The sequence below is a fragment of the Nilaparvata lugens genome, chromosome 13 (genome assembly GCF_014356525.2).
Source record: "Nilaparvata lugens isolate BPH chromosome 13, ASM1435652v1, whole genome shotgun sequence".
Lineage (NCBI taxonomy): Eukaryota > Metazoa > Arthropoda > Insecta > Hemiptera > Delphacidae > Nilaparvata > Nilaparvata lugens.
This window is the reverse complement of record NC_052516.1, coordinates 9,494,079-9,512,188: the sequence shown is the minus strand read 5'-3', so window position 1 is coordinate 9,512,188 and position 18,110 is coordinate 9,494,079. Positions and strand designations below refer to the sequence as shown.

The following is an 18,110-nucleotide window of genomic DNA, read 5'->3' as shown; positions in this document are numbered from 1 at the left end:
ATTAATTCATTCCAGAAACTTATTAGAAAAAATAAGTAAATCGTTGATGCTAAATAAGGGGCTACGTAGGCAACCCACTTTACAAACTTTTTACCGTACAGTGCTGTACTCTAGTGGCAACTATGGGAAAGTTTTTGTCAAAAAAAACGAAGCCATCTTGATTTTGTTTTGATTCAGTTGGCTTTGGCTCTGCGAGTTTGGATGAAATGAAAACATTGAATTCGTAGGTTATGGCTGCAGCATACTTTCATTATTATTTATTTATTAGTTGACTAGTTTTATTAATGAATTGTGCAGTAATTTAACTAATCATGGATGAAGTTGAAAAGTTGGAACATCTCTCTCTAGTCTCGAAAGTTTGTACAGAACTGGAGAACCATTTGGGACTGAACGACAAAGATTTAGGTGAGTCTAAGAATTTACAACGTTTTGTTTCGTTTTTAATATTGTAAATAATTTCAAATCTATGTACATGAATTCCTGTCTGATCTCCTGTACTTTATAATATAGTAATCATGTTATTGAGGAAACTGTGTCTAAATTATTGTTATTTTCAATCTTGTGATTCGTGGGTTAGCCAAGATAGGCCAAAGTCTATTTCTTATATTGTTTTATTGTATTAAAGTCCTTATAAAGTTAATATTTGTTAACTACTATTAAAATTAATAGATATTATCGATGAATTAAGACAAAATTTGTTCATATCAACTTGTAAACAAGTAAACACTTCAGTGTAAACAGTGCAAATTGTAGGTTAGAATAGCATACTTTTTAATTTTAGTCCTATAATTGTACCTCTCAGAATTCAAATTTGATTGTTTTATTTATAAATTTATATTTTTTGATAGATTATTCACTAGCTTCAATTATCACTTAGGTTAATTATTATTATTATACTGTTATTCAATACCTAAATTTGGGTTCATAACCTAACCTTGTGTAATTTGTCATAATCTCTGCATTAGAGGAACGCTCTTACTAGACTTATTATCTTCTTACTATATCCTGTAATTATTTTTTAGCCATTTTTTTCTCTAATACTTGATTTTTTCCAATTTCAGCTGAATTTATAATACATCTTGCTGAGAAGAACGACACCTTTGAAACCTATAAAGCAGCGCTGATTGAGAATGGAGCTGAATTCTCGGTAAGTAGGTTTATTTCTACATCATTTATATAATTATATTTTTATCACTCTATTACTATTAAAGTAGGTATCCTACTTTTTTATTATCTTGAATTACTATTAAATATGTTGGATTTTTGTCACTGATACAATAACCAATCCTATATAAGTTGTATTTTGGCCTGCATTAGGCTATGATTGACTTGCATACTTGGGGATCTATTGGAATACAATTCAGTTTATCTCACTAAGATCTTTATGAGACCTCTTGATATCGTAACTTGATAAATAGGCCTATGCAAATTTTCTAGTCTTCAATTTTTCTCCCAGTTCGATATTTCCCGTAAAATATCATATTTTAGGACCCAGAAATTATTTCTTCATATTTTTATGTATTAGTATAATAACTATATATTTTTTCAATGAGTCAACTCTTATCCTTCTGTTGTTTCAAGACACTACACGAATCGACATTAATATCTTCTTGGTTTTATATTTTAGTCAGTCCCAAGAATTATTTGTTCATATATCTATGCAGGCTATTAATAAATTGTTTTTCAATGTGTTCACTCTTACCCTTTTGTTATCTATCTATATAAATAAAAATTGAGCCTCAAATTTTGGCATTCAATACTTTTTTATGTGTGCACCGAATTTGATGATTTTTTAGTTGTGTTTGTTATGTTCAGGACCAGGTTAATGGCCTATCAAATCCATAATTAACTTTTTCAAGTACTCTTCCTATGGTCCTTCAAAGTTTACTTGTAATTTTTATGGGAGAAGATTTGTGAGCTGGTCACACACAGAAATAAAAATCAGTTGCTACAATCATTGCGTCATACAACAACCATCGGTAGATAGTAGACAAGAGTGTGTGCTGCTCCATAACCGCCCATGTATTTTATTCTAAACGCCCCGTCTAAAAACAAGATGACTTTTCTGTGTGTAACCCTCCAGCAGTGCGGCCTCAGATTAAAGACTTACATACTCTAAAGACATTGCTTTGTTTTGAATCATTGTGCTGTCTTCGGTGCTCAGAATTAATTTATTTTGCAGTTGGAAACTTATCTTTATAAATAAATAAAATGCTGCATCGTGCCTCCTCAGGTGTGCATTCAGCTAAAGTTTGTCATGAGATGCATTAAACTATTTGGCGGTACGAAGTTCGCCGGGCCAGCTAGTACTATAATAAAGGGAATAACTGGCTTATACACTTAGGGGATAGGAAATTCACATATGACGCATCATCACGTATGAATACTGGACTGATTACCTTGAAACTTTGTATAGATTCTCAATTTACTGAGGATGGTTATAGGCCTACTTTAAATAATTCAAGATTTCGTGACATGCTTCTTATTTTGACATCATATTTACCGGTGATATTTCCAAGTTTCAATATAATAAAAAATCTTATTTATTTTCAGGAATCATTCGTGGCAAACCTGCTACGTATTATCCAACACATGAAACCAAGAAAAAGTTCGTCTTCCGGCAAGAAAACGGCCGACAGCGCTTCGACGGCACCGTCAAGTAAAACTGAACTTTTGGCCAAAAAGTTTCCGGGTCTGGCGATTCCCAACGATTTTGGGAAGACGGAAGAAGACGAAGATGGTGGGAAGCGGGACAGTGATAAAGAGGACAGGAAGGAGAAGGACGAAGAAGAGGGAAGCAGGAAAAAGAAGAAGAAAAAGCGGAGAAAGAGTGATGATGACGTGGATGATGCCATGGCTGCGTTGGAGGCGCTGGCTCCTAGGTGAGTGACTGAAAACTGAACTGAAACTTGACGAAAACTGACCATTGGGTTTTGTGTTTTTATATAATTTTATTATTTTTTTTTAGATTACGTCTTGGGGACCCCAGGATGGAGTATAAGACAAGTCAATATACCATATAATATGCATAAGTAATATATATACACATATGGTTTGAATATAACTCGCAGTATGTACCTAAAAAAAAGGCTGTCCAGTTTATTTATAACATAGAAAATACTGTGTATTCATACACACAGAATGTCAAGACTTTGAAACAAACCCAGATATTCAGATGGAAAGGAACTCTTGGATACTATAAAATGTTCCATTTATAGTATTTAAATGTTCAATATGATCATAATTCATTTACTGATTCAATAATACACAATAATTCATCAAAATAATTGGGAGAGGGTTACATTATAATTGTAATTTATTCATTTACTGATTCCATGATACACAATAATTCATGAAAATAATTGTCGAAAAACCAACAGGCATAGCCCAAAACTGTTCCTCCTCCGAATTACGAATCTTAATACATAGACTAGTTTATACAGTAGCTTATGGGCCGGTTTCCGAGCTCGGGATTTAGCTAAGTTCTAGACTTAGCTGGAGTCAGATAATTGGTTTTCCGAAACGGGGAGTAGTTGTAGTCCACGTTTATATATTGAATTTAAAAAAAAACTAGAAAATTGAACACAAACTAAAATAGAGAGAGAATAGTGTAAAGTTTTAGTTATTTTTAATTATTTAGGAATGTTTCATTTCGTTGAGGAAAACCGTTTCCAATTATAGATATGAGAAAATTAAGACTATCATAAAAATCTACGACTACGCCCCGTTTCGGGAAGCTAATTTTCTGACTCCAGCTGTTTAAAATCTAGAACTTAGCCGCTTCCCGAGCTCGGAAACTAGCCCGTAATGTTCTCTACTCTTGGCCATCTATAGTTCTCTAGTTACTCTATAGATGGCCATGTAACTCCATTTTCTGTATAGTAAAATATTTCCCGATGAGACGGTATTCGGACACTGCTAATGTCCCCGTGTTGTTCACTAATAGCGGCCACTAGTGGACGCTATTATTATCCCTGTGAGAAACTTGTCTTTGTTAACAAATAAACGTGAACTCAGTGAGTTCTAATTGATATTGATAAATCGAAACGTAATATATCGATGTAGGCTACTGAGGCAATAGTCGATATAAATTAAAGATCCATCATAACAGAAAAGTAGTCTACCCTTAACATAAAGGGCCATATGAATAAAGTTGAGCATTTGCTTATACTTCTAAAATATGGAGCATTTGCTTCATTTTCTATGAATAAACGTGAGCAAAACCTTTTGCTCATCAAAAAAATAGTTTGAGCATTTGCTCAAAAGTAAGAGCTTATACTCAAAATTGTATGAATAAACTAGAGCATTTGCTCAACTTTTGAAGCAAATGCTTCAAAAAAGGTGAGTCTAGTCTAGAGCAGCTTTACCTTTTGCTCATAGTAAAATAGCTCAACTAATTCGTATGAGGAAGAGGAAACTATACCAGATACAATCACAACCAATAGTTGAGAACCATAAAACTCTTTTTAGATTCAACCATGATATATATCACCATTATTCCTACAAAAGAATAAATACAAAAGATACCTGATATAAAGTTAGCCATCACAAAATAGGAAATAGGCATTTAAGAAGATGAGAGTGTAGACGATTATAAGAAGGCTATTGATATTATAAGAATATGCTGAAGATTATTATAGAGATGACATTCTTTCACGCTATTATTTCAAAATATTCTAAACTCAACTAACCTAAAACTCTATTCATGAATAGAAAAAAGAGCCGACGACGCAAACACAAGCGGTGCCCCCTACTTGCATATTTAGCGCTTCCGTGAGCTATAAAAACAAAGTAAGGCTACAAAAGCGAATCAGCTGGCGAAAAATCTTTAAAATACGTGAGCATTTGCTCCAGAGTTCAGGAGTATAAGGTAAAGCTTATTCATATAAAAATGAGCAAATTCTTTTGCTTCTACCTTTTGCTCATGAGCAAAACCTTATGCTCCATGCTCTTGCTCATGAGCATTTGCTCTGGTTTTATTAATATGGGCCATCATGTTCACTAAATTGTCAAGAATTATCAGAATATAATACTTGCACTACCTTTGAATAGTTTAAACTTCTCATCATTCTTAAACATAATTTTGTACAATTTCTATCTAAATTTGGGAAAGGAACAGTTTTGGGCTTCAAGTCTGTTGTCCCTTTCACAATCATTCATAGTTGAGAATTATATTGTATCTACGTAATTTCAATATAATTTTCAATACTTGATAATTATCAGTCTTGTAGTCTTGAAAATTGAGAGTGATTCACGTTAAATTTGACTTTATTCCATCGCAAATTTTGATTTATCTCATTTTTTTCCAAATCTATTGATAAGTAGGTACTATATTTCAATTTTGCTTCTATTCCCTCATTTTATTCCCCTCAATTCATCCTCTTCACATTCCGGTAGTCGCGCCCTACTCAATCACACGAGCAGTCGCGTGTTGTATTTTCTACAACATCCAATTTTCCAAGTGTTGTGTACTCTGTTTACTGTCAAAGCATATTAATTAATTGTATAAATTACTTTTTCAGTCGTTTTGGATTATTTTACGCATATGAACATTTGGATGATTATCATTTCATAGCCCAATAAGGTACATCAAGAAAAGCCATCAATTCTGTGTTATTGGTTCGTTTACAGTCCCCGTATACAGTCTTTCCCTATCTTAAGGTGCGTACAGATAGATATACGCGCCACGAACATGAGCAATTCACTTTTAATCAGCTGATGCCAAGCTTTTTATATCTGTATCTTACCGTTTCTGTAAAAATAGATACAGATATAAAAAGCTTGGCATCAGCTGATTAAAAGTGAATTGCTCATGTTCGCGGCGCGTAAATCTGTACGCACCTTTATGCACAGTGCGACTTATGCACTGTCGCGACTAAATGGCACCTGAAGACTGAACCATTGCTCGGTTGATACTGCAGCTCAGTGGAGTGATGGGAGGAAAGTTCAGGAATGCATAGGTGACTCATTCACTGACACCACCCCATTCAATAGTTTTGTGCAGCAAAAAAACTGACACTGTTGTACTTTTTACAACAGCGCAACTGCCGGAAGGTTAACCTCCTACTATTCCCCTTATCAACCTTTTTTATTCTTTTATTTCATGTTGTCAACCTTCTACTAATTCCTTTTTCAACCTGGTTTTTATTCCTCTTATTTCATGTTGTTAACCTTTCACTAATTTCCTTTTCAACCTGTTTCAGCTTCTCGAAAGATACAAAAGTGAAGAAAGAGGAACGATCCTGTTCGTCTTCCTCCTCAGATTCATCATCGGTGGAACGAAGACGGAAAAGGAAGGAAGAGATTGAGGAGGAAGAGGTAAAACAGAAGAAGAACTTGAAGAAGGAGAGACGAAGTCGCAGCCGTAGCAGAGGAGAGAGACGGAGAGAGCCGAAGAAGGAGAGGAGAAGTAGGAGTCGAAGTGGGGATAGGAAGAGTAGGAGAGACAAAGACGAATATAGGAGTAGGGTGAAGAAGGAGAAGGACAGAAGTAGGGAGAGGAATAGGAGTAGAGACAAAAGTAGGGAGAGGAATAGGAGTAGAGAAAGAAGTAGGGATAGGGAGAGAAACAGGGATAGAAGTAGAGAGAGAAACAGGGATAAAAGTAGAGATAGATATAGAGATAGGAGTAGAGACAGGTACAGAGATAAGGAAAGGGATAGAAAAAGGAATAGTGATAGAGAGAGACGTGATAAGAGAAGGCATAGTAGAAGTGTTTCTCCTTCTTCGAAGAAGCAGAGGAAGAATAGACATGATGATGATGAGTGAGTAGCCTTTAATTTCATCCTTATTTTAAAATTAATATTAAATGAAAAAGACTAAGAAATTGTCAAAAACCACAGATTTATTGATACTTAGAAAGACCGGTTTCGGTTATTACACCATTGTCAATCTCTGATAAACATTGACACATTGACAATGGTGTAATAACCGAAACCGGTCTTTCTAAGTATCAATAAATCTCTGGTTTTTGACAATTTCTTAGTCTTTTTCATTCAATATGAATAATTACCACAATATCAACTTCTCAACTACACAAAAAGTTAATATTAATAAGTATTTTTATAGCTCTGGTACTTGCTCTATATTCTTAGTTTCACTATAGAATAAGACCAGAGAAACAGAAAGTTTGTCCCATAGTATGAAGTGATGCCTTAATTTTGAATTGTCACTAGTGTTTAACTACCTAATGTTTTCGTGAGTCTGTTGATAGAATCTTTTAGTTGAACGACGTATCGAGTTCCTACTGATGACTAGAGATTCGAGTCGTTGTCTGTTTTTAGTTTGTTCGTGGATTTGTATGTTTGTTCGACGATAACTTTCGATTGATTTCATCAACCAACTGTAAATTTTCAATACGTATTCTTTGCACCATTATAACAATTGAATTCGTTGGCCAACTAGATCAACTTATTATTTGAAGGATAAGACGTTGATGTTGTCAATACCACTATATTTGTTCAAAATTAATTTAAATTGCAGAACCAGGTCACAGAATATAATACAGAATGGAAAGTCGCCTAGTATCTTGACGCAAAAATCCTCCATCTTGAAAGAAAGTTTAGCATTGTAATAGTATAGATGGGAGGTTCGGATCACTTTACTGATCCGGGTCAGTCGGTCTCGTTCACTGCCGCGAGCCAATCAAAAGACCCGAATAGCGGTAATTTTAATTTCTAACAAGATGGCGTGGTCTTCCACGTGACGTGGTCTTGGTGCACTCAAGTATTGGCGACTTGCAGAAAGCATTGGTTGGATAGGCGATTTATAGGTACTTTCCATTCTGTATGTATTCTGTGGCCAGGTGTCATGGCAACCCTGCCACATCTTCAGCTGAACTTAATTATTCAATTATGGACTTTGATCACGGAGAAATACGACAACATCTCTTCCCATAAAATTAAGTTATTGAATGAAATTGGCTCAACTCATTCATCCTTTTAGATGATATAAAATCATTGATAGTGCATCTAAAAAATTGTAGTTAAATCTATTTACTACATCACATTTCTTATCATTACACATCACAAATCAGCTCTTATATGGATTATTGACCGAGTGAAGTGAGGCTTAAGATTCAAGTCGACGGTTTGGCATTTCTCTTAAATGTTTAAATGTTTATATGTTGAGCATTTAAGGCGAAACGCGGTAATAGATTTTCATGAAATTTGACAGGTATGTTCATTTTTTAATTGCGCGTCGACGTATACACAAGGTTTTTGGAAATTTTGCATTTCAAGGATAATATAAAAGGGAAAAGGAGCCTCCTTCATACGCCAATATATTAGAGTAAAAATCAGACTATAGAATTATTCATCATAAATCAGCTGACAAGTGATTACACAGATGTGTGGAGAAGCCAGTCTATTGCTGTATTTCCATAAGGTCTATAGTTTCAATCAGGTACTTGTGGATGAGAATACTGCGTGAGGTCTACTGTTCACAGAACTACTAGTATAAAATTATTGATAGTCCATCTAAAAAATTGTAGTAATATTAATTTATTCACTATATCACATTTTTTATCATTACACATCACAAATCAGCTGTTATCTGGATTACTGCAATAGAACGGCTGACAGAATATCAGCGACATTTTGAGCGAGTTCTTCAGCCTGCATTGGCTAGTGGCAGGTAGTTATTCACTTTAAAATTTCTGAGATATTTGTGATTAAATATCAAATTATTGTTTAATTTTGTTAATGTGCTTTGTTGTATTTAAAATAAAATATTTTTGTACGTTTTGACAGTTCGGGAGGTTCGGACACGGAAGGACGTAAAAGCGGCCAACAGCTGAGTGACGAACCCGAGTTGGGGAAAATTTACGAGGGAAAGGTGGCCAACCTGGTGCCGTTCGGGTGTTTTGTGCAGTTGGAAGGCCTGCGACGGAGGATCGAGGGACTAGTGCATATTTCGCAGCTGAGGGCCGAAGGCAGGGTCACCAATGTTAGCGATGTCGTGTCCAGAGGGACCAAAGTTAAGGTAGGTTATCAATATTTTTGTTTCCATTTTATTTTTTCTTCTTGTCTCCTTGTTTTCTTCATATTCAAAAATTGCTATGTTGTTCGAATTTTCATCATCTTTTTTATTCTAATTATACAGTGTGTGCAAAAAAAGAATGACCCGATTTTAAATAGCTACATTTATTAGGAAGAAGGGCTCAACACTAACAAATTGCATACTATAATTAGAGGAATCAAGGTATTCGAGGAATTCAAGGTTTTTACAGTTAGACAGTTATATTTTGAAAATATAATTAAATACATAATAAAAAAATTGAACCAATTTTCCATGCACCAACAACAAATAGACATTACCGTTTGAGACTTACTTCAAATAAGTATTTGATATATAATTATAATACTAATATTGAAACAATTACACGGCAACTTATTTATCTAAGTACTATAATAATCAATAGAATTCCGGATCATCATCTTAACAATGCTAAAATTACAAAGAAAATGAAGCAGGAAATCATTAATTGGATAAAAAGCAATAATTTTTTCAATCTTTAAATTATTGTAACCGTTTCCTGGATCGTTAATTCACATCCTATCTTCCCTTCCCTCAGTCATGCCTATCTACCCACCCTCTTCCACACACCCTTCCCTTTCAGTTATACCTACACATGGGAAACCATAGTTGGAAAGGTATTTTTCCCCTCTTTCTTCAAGCACACATCATTTTAGCAATATTGTCTTTTAATGTGTTAATATCATTGTTACTTTTATTGTTATTGTTTTGTTGTATATTGCTTTTACTCATTGTATTTCTGTGTGTTGTGAATAAATTGAAATTGAATCACAAATTATTGGAGTTTACGAAAATGCATCATAAATGTTGTCACGTTATTTTTTATAGTTAAATAACGATTAGCCTCCTGCTTGGCATCAATCGGTAGAGCATGAAAAATTTTTAATAATTATAAAATCAGGTCGTGTTTTTAATAGGATACAGTCTCATAAAATCTTTATAGGCCCAGATATGAGCTTCCACAATAATACTGATAATTATTAAAAAAAAATATATATATACTTATCCTATAGTATTGAGGAATAAAAATAATCGTACACCATAAACAATTTGATACATATATTAACAAATATCTCAAAAAATAAATCAGAGCAAAAATATATAGAGCGACAGAAATATATAATATAAGATAAAACAATAATCGAAATCAATAAAATATCACAGGATAATACTATTCTTTAATTTGTAGCACGAAACGCTACCATGTGCTTTCATTTTTATGATCATATGCATTTATTTGCATGTAGCTGCGATATCAGCTTGCTAATACTTGTCGACTTGGACAATTCTATTTTGAATAAATTCTTAAGTCAGCATGATAAATTGACAAACTAGTAATCCAAATATATATATTAATTCTATAGTTTCTAATAGATTTCTTTGTAATAAATATTTTTTATCTCAGGGTGCGAGATTCGGCACCTGAAGGAATAAATAGAGCAATTCATCTAGTGAATCAGAGCTACATAAATTATCGCAAATTATATTGCAGAAATTAATGATCATATGAATATTGTATTAACAGCCTAGATCTTAGACTTCTTTGATTGATAGATCTTCTGATATATGGATTGATTCGTTACTATCTAATAAAATACCTTTTATACTATCTTTACTTGCGCAAGTATTTTTACCAAATTCTTAATTTATAAAAACCCTTTCGACGAGCTAGCTTTGATTCTTATTTAATTTCGAAGCACTGAGGGCGCCCTATCACTATTTCAATATTTTTCACTCACGTGCCGGAATTTTCTATGAGCTGCTGATGTCGATCCAACTCCTGGTGGTCCTGGATTATTGTAGCCGGAGTCGTCTCTTCCAAGGGGTTAAAAATTATTTAAAAATGACTTTTGCTTTATATTAGCATCACAAAGTCTTATGAGAAAATTTAGTAATTCAATTTAACTTTAAATTATTACAAGGTACAGTAAGGTATTGCGCTCTATAATTTTTGGTGACCTCTCATGGTGGTAGTTGGCAGGCGAGTGGGGTTCTCGTTTCTCATTTTTACAATTTTCATTTCCGATTTCTAAATTTACATAAAATTTGAATATTCTATTCCTCCGCCATTCAAGGCTCAAATAGACCGTACCAAAATATTAAATTATTACTTATATGTTACATCTTTAATAATTTCTTTGCCTTCGGGCCATATCCAAAACATAAACTATACAACAATATTTTACAAATTCTTATCATTTGTAGAAATATATACAAATATATTTGAACCGGCTCACTATTGCCGCCTATCAATTGCCACTATTTGATTGGTGCATGCAAATTATTACAGTATTCATGCGCCCAGTAACCTCCTACTTCCTTAATACATTTAATTATTTTTGTTGGGGTTTTTAAATATGCTTTTTACATGCCAAGTAATTTTTTATAGGTTATTAGTTGTTTCGTTTATTACAATAATTAGCCACGTGAGACGTTTAGTTCCTCAAGTTGCATACTGTTTTGCCACAATAAATTTCTGCCAAGGTGTTTGGTCAGATTCTACGTTGTATGACTCGGTCGTCGTTAGGTCGCCGATCAGTAATGTTTTATGCCTAACCTCAAATTTTCAATATTTTATATAATATAGTAGCAAAAATTATTTCCATTCCTCTTCGGCTGTTGTACAATTTAGCCAGGATGTCTGATATTATCTAATCTTTAACGTTATCATCTTTGGCGATATTAGCCTATTACTTCACTTAGACCTATAAATCTTTCAACTAGGGATTTTTATTTATCTATCCAAATTTAAATATGTTACAATGTTCAATATGTCCCCCATTGGCTGCACGGACGACATCTTGTCTGTAGCTTAATTCATCGCAAACTGAGCGTAAGGTATCTTCTGTGACTGAGGCTACAGCCGCTGATATTCGGGTTTTCAGTTCAGTAATGTCACGAGGTAAGGGAGGAACGTAAACATGTTGTTTAACACATCCCCACAGGAAAAAATCGCATGTTGTTATGTCAGGGGACCTAGGAGGCCAAGAGTGTAAAGCTTAGTCTCGCGGTCCTGTACGCCCTATCCAACTTTGAGGCAACGGCAGATGTCGTCCGTGCAGCCAATGTAGGACATATTGAACAATTATGATGCATTCTCGTAAACTCCAATATTTTGTGAGTATTCTAGTACTAAATTTGTTAGTGTTGAGCCCTTCTTCCTAATAAATATAACCATAGAGAAACGATAGCATAAGTAGATTTCCCATGGTATAGGGCGTTTATGTCGCAACTTTTACTGTTATCCCAAGCCGATAGTTCACGTAGTTCTTTCCTATGCAGCTGTGTGACGCTGGTAGTCTCTCAAATTGTGTCGTTCATACACTATCACCCCAACAAAACAGTGAAAATTGACAAAAATCGACAGTAATCGGCTTGAGATAACAGTAAAAGTTGCGACATAAATTCCCTATGCCATGGGATATCTACTTACGCTATTGTTTCTCTATGACATAACTATTTAAAATCGGGTAATTCTTGTTTGTACACACTGTACAATAGCTATTTCTTGTTCTTAGGGTATGATCATCACATTGGATGTGTGTGAGTGCAAGTGGTTGTCAGATCATGCATGAGCCGAAAAACAAAATCTGGAAAGAGCCATTGAAACACGTTGTGACTTGCATGTAGCTGCAACCAGCAAGTGCACGCGTTCAGTGTGAGTGTTCCTATTGCTCTTTCCACATTTTGTTTCTCATCTGCACGCTTGGTCATGCATAACCAAGCTTGCACTTCCACATATAAGCATTCAATGTGTTCACACCCTTCGATTCCGTCTGATAGTTTTCTAGTTATTGATTTTTCCTAAATATCGAAAACTAAGGTCGATATTAGAAATTTTATTGGACATGTTTTGTTGCAAATTTCATGGTCTTCGGCTGTTATACCTTTCGTCCTTTCGTGGGACACTTATATGTCACTTATGGGACATTTGGACTCTTAGGGTAACTGTCCACTTGAACCGTATTCATTTATTTATAATTTTTACAAAGTAGCACTGATTGGGAGAGAAAAATTAAGGATACTCCTTGTACCATTTTTCTCCCAAATTAAGATAACATTTTAAAAGTCCAAGATAGGGTTATGGTTTCACTTTTCTAAAATTTAGTCCATTTTCACTAAAAAAAACAACGAAAACTAAGAATTTTAAATTTCGATGGTTAAAAACAGAATACAAAACACAAATATCACACTCAAATCACCATTAATATTTTTGCGTAATTTGACAAAATTTTGAGCCAGAAAAAACACAACTCACTATTCAGAACAGCTGTTTCCATTCGGCCGTTGGATCGGACGAATATGCCGGCCGAATATGGTCGTCCATTTTAGAACCGTTTACGTCAGTCTAGTTCAGTAGTTGACTGGTTGCTAATTAATGAATTAACTACTTTCATAGCCACCAAAATTTTTCATAAACAATAATTATATTGAGATTTTGAAAATTGAATAAACAAATATCCACTGAATTAGTTATCCATTACAATAATCTTACCTTCAGATCCTATTTGTTCAGCAATCTTTGTCCACAGATTCCTTTAAACATCACGACGATGATATCTTTTGTCTCGCATATCCCATAATGGAACATGCTCTTGAACCAAACTTATCAACTTTTCATTGTCCATAGTTACAACTTTATAAAACAGATCAACTTCAAAAAACAAACAAGACTGTGAAACAATTTTAGGTTTGGAACACTTTGTTGTCTCAGCTCGACTAGTCAGTTCGGCCAGATAGAGCCGGAAATCCCATTCAATTCGGATCGAGAAATTGATCGGCCGTATGAACCTGTTGCAATGGACGAGCATCTATTCCTTTCTTTGTTGGGTGATCGTTCGGTAGTTTATGGCCGATGCTAGTTCGGACGAAAACGGTTCTAGTGGACGGCCAGCTTAGGCTCAACTCACACTACTTCGACTCGAATCGTACGACTCCAGTCGAGGATACTCCAGTCTCTCGACCTTACGACTTTCTTTCTCATTGTCACTACTTCAGTTCCATCCTTCTCCATTTCTGACCTCACATTATTAAAAATATGAGATCCAATTCGTCACTTCTCATGTAACAAGTTTTACAATAATTATGAATGTATTTTCTTATCTGATTCGTATTATTGTCTTATCTAAAATGATAAAACATAACCTCATTTTCATTAAAAATGCACGGTACTATACAACTCAAGTCGAGGCTCGACCAACATGTCGAGTCGACGCTCGACTCAGTCTTACAGTCGTGAGGTCGCGGAGACTAGAGTCTACTAGTCTGAGGCCTGGTTGCACAAAAGCCGGTTAAATTTTAACCGTGATTAATTCCGCGAGAACCAATCAGAGAAGCCGTTTTATCAAAAACGCATTCTCTGATTGGTTCTTGTGAAGTTAATTACGGTTAAAATTTAACCGGCTTTTGTGCAACCGGGTCAAAGTATCTCCATTTGAAAACACATCACTAGAGTGGCAGTCTCTTAACTTGAGACGCGTAAGTGTGAGTTGAGCCTTATTGTAACTTGGACTCTCATATTTGTATCTATTTGTATTTTCATGTTTGTGTATTATAATTAGTCATGTGGCAGTTTTATGCCATTTTAATGGATTTTTTGTGTCTTCAAGTTCATGTTTTCTCATTAATCTTGTGAAATAAATTAATCTTGTTTGTATTTTCATGTTTGTGTATTATAATAATTAGTCTTGTGGCAATTTTATTTCATTTTAATGGATTTTTTGTCTTCAAGTTCATGTTTTCTCATTAATCTTGTGAAATAAATTAATCTTGTTTTGGCTTTTCCGATCATATTGTATTGTTTGTGCTAACCTAATAAATAAATAAATAAACCCAAATCTTGACAATTTTAGGTCCTTTCACTGATTGTTTCGTTTGTTTCCAGGTGAAAGTACTGTCACTAACTGGACAAAAAGTGTCTTTGTCGATGAAGGACGTGAACCAGACGACGGGGGCGGACCTGAACCCTTGCCTGGGGGCGGTGGATGAGGAGGTGGCACACCGCAATCCGGACCGGCCGAGCGGAGCCGGCAGCGGGTCACTGGGCCCCCTGGAGCTGCACGGCTCAGCTGACGGCCCGGATAGTGGCAGTCGTAAAACAGTCAACCGCATCTCGTCGCCCGAAAAGTGGGAGATCAAACAGGTATGTGTCAAGTAGTTCTAGTAGATGGGTAATTCAGTTTGTCTAGGTTTCAGCATAGAGAAACAATAGCGTAAGTAGATAACCCATGGTATAGGGCTTTTGTGTCGCAACTTCTACTGTTATCTCAAGCCGATTACTGTCGATTATTGTCTATTTTTACTATTTTAACCGGGTAAGAGTGTATGAACGGCACAATATGAGAGACTACCAGCGTCATAAAGCTTCACAGGAAAGAACCACGTGGACTATCAGCTTGAGATAACAGTAAAAGTTGCGACATAAACGCCCTATACCATGGGATATCTACTTACGCTATTGTTTCTCTATGGTTTCAGTTCGTTGAGTTTGTAATTTGACCAGTCCTTGCGATACTGAAAGGAGTGAGGTCCACGTTAAAATGTTGGCATTGTTTTGATATCAGTTCTGGACTAAGCCTGAGAAGAAGAAGAAGAAGAAGAAGAAGAAGAAGAAGAAGAAGAAGAAGAAGAAGAAGAAGAAGAAGAAGAAGAAGAAGAAGAAGAAGAAGAAGAAGAGAAGAAGAAGAAGAAGATAAGAAGAAGAAGAGAAGAAGAAGAAGAAGAAGAAGAGAAGAAGAAGAGCAGAAGAAGAAGAAGAAGAAGCGAAGAAGAAGAAGAAGAAGAAGAAGAAGAAGAAGAAGAAGAAGAAGAAGAAGAAGAAGAAGAAGAAGAAGAAGAAGAAGAAGAAGAAGAAGAAGAAGAAGAAGAGAGAAGAAGAAGAAGAAGAAGAAGAGAAGAAGAAGAAGAAGAAGAAGAAGAAGAAGAAGAAGAAGAAGAAGAAGAAGAAGAAGAAGAAGAAGAAGAAGAAGAAGAAGGAGGTGAAGAGGCGGAAGAAGACAGGAAGACGAGAAGGAGGAGGAGGAAGAAGAATAGGATGAAGAGGAAGACGAAGAAGTAAAAGAGGAAGGAGGAGAAGTAGTAGAAGAAGGAGAAGGGTGAATGAGTAGAACAAGATGAGGAAGGAGTAGAAGAAGATGAGGAAGGAGTAGAAGAAGATGAGGAAGGAGTAGAAGAAGATGAGGAAGGAGTAGAAGAAGATGAGGAAGGAGAAGGAGAAAAGAGGAAGAAGATTATGAGGAATTATAAGGAGAAAAAGAGGGAAAGGAGAAGTAGTAGAAGTGGAAGAGGAAGAAGAAGGAGAAGGGTGAAGAAGGAGAAGAAGAAGAAGAAGAAGGAGAAGGAGAAGGGTGAAGAAGAAGGAGAAGGGTGAAGAAGAAGAAGAAGAAGAAGAGGACGATGATGAAGAAGAAGAAGAAGAGGACGATGATGATGATGAAGGAGGAGGAGAAAAGAGGAAGAAGATTATGAGGAATGAGAAGGAGAAAAAGATTGATTGATTGATTGAGTACTTTATTTATGTAGATTACAATATATACTGGCTTATACACTTATATACAATAGCTTACAATACAGCCAAATTATAGATGGATTTACATAATATAGACTAAGAAATAATTATGAACTGTTTATGATATGAAAAAGCAATTGTAATATAATAACTAGATAATAATTATATTGTTATGCATCTACATAAATTGGCGGAGCTTGGACATATCAATGTCCATTCTTCGGAAAGAATATTAAAAATGTCCTCCCCACTAACTCTCTACCAAAGAGGGACGGAGGAAGAAGAAGAAAAAGATAGATGCAGAGATAGACGTACATCAGTTTGTCAAGTTTTCAGTTCTTTAAGTATTCAGTTCATTAGGTTTTCTGTACGTTTTTCAGTTTATCAAGTTTTTATTTTGTCTTGTATTCAGTATTACAAGTCTACTGTTCACTCTCTCTGAGAAGCGTTTTACCAATATTGTTATTTCAATCTTTTCACCATATTGGCTATAGTGTGGTCCACGTTATAATGGCAGTGAATAAAGATAGAAGAATAGCGATGCCGATTCTCTGCATTAATTAATTATATTTTTACACTGTCAAAAACATAATTGGCATCGTTGTGGACCTGGAAAAGGATAGTACCACCGGCTTTGTCAAATGATAGACAAGGATAGCAAAACCAAAGTTGATCAAATACTGTCATTATAACGTGGACCTTACTATAGTTGGTTGATTTCTAACCTTACAACAAGTCAGCAATGTGATACTTTACTAGAGTGGTCGTAAATAAAATAGTGTATACGATAGTTTTTTAATGTCTTTGAAGCACTTGTGAGATATTTAAGACACGCGTTCCCTGGCGAAGCTCCCTCACTTGTGTCTTAACTCTACATCTAACTCGTGCGTTAAAGATCCCTATTATAAAAGTGTTGTACTAGTAGTTCTGTGAACAGTAGACCTCACGCTCAGTAAGTTACATTGACCTGCTGTTATGTTTTCTCAAAAATTCATAAATAATTTATCAATTTAAAATGTCTATAAAAACCGAAATAAACATAGAGCTTTCTGTCTGATCGTACCGTGACGTGTCGTCCCGGAATGTGAGTGTGAGCGCTGTTATCAGGTCTGGCTGCAACTGTCTACAACGTTGATGGGAAGATATATTTTCAAGATGTTCGATGTTTTTGAACGGGTGGTATTATAAATAGTCAACTGTCTACTAACGTTGATGGAAAGATACATTTTCAAGATGTTCGATGTTTTTGAACGGGGGTAGTATTATAGTCCACTAGACAGCTGATTTATGATGAATAATAATTCTATAGTCTGATTTTTACGGTAATATTGGCGTATGAAGGAGGCTCCTTTTTTCTTTTATATTATCCTTGAAATCCAAAATTTCCAAAACCTTGTATATACGTCGACGCGCAATTTAAAAAGGAACATACCTGTAAAATTTCATGAAAATCTATTACTGAGTTTCGCCGTAAATGCGCAACATAAAAACATATAAACATTTAAACATTAAGAGAAATGCCAAACCGTCGACTTGAATCTTAGACCTCACTTCGCTCGGTCAATAA

General features: G+C 35.1%; 1 protein-coding gene across 1 annotated transcript in view; it reads left to right on the top strand.

Moving 5' to 3' along the window:
* The first annotated feature begins 142 nt into the window (after positions 1 to 142).
* The window catches only part of LOC111061706 (ATP-dependent RNA helicase DHX8-like), a 78,259-nt gene continuing 60,291 nt past the window's right edge, over positions 143 to 18,110 (top strand). Inside the window, exons 1-6 of the mRNA XM_039439770.1 lie at positions 143 to 405; positions 1,062 to 1,147; positions 2,554 to 2,882; positions 6,204 to 6,764; positions 8,751 to 8,982; positions 14,921 to 15,189. Of these exons, the coding sequence (XP_039295704.1) occupies positions 312 to 405; positions 1,062 to 1,147; positions 2,554 to 2,882; positions 6,204 to 6,764; positions 8,751 to 8,982; positions 14,921 to 15,189 (1,571 nt within the window). The 5' untranslated portion in view covers positions 143 to 311. The remainder of the gene's footprint in view (positions 406 to 1,061; positions 1,148 to 2,553; positions 2,883 to 6,203; positions 6,765 to 8,750; positions 8,983 to 14,920; positions 15,190 to 18,110) is intronic.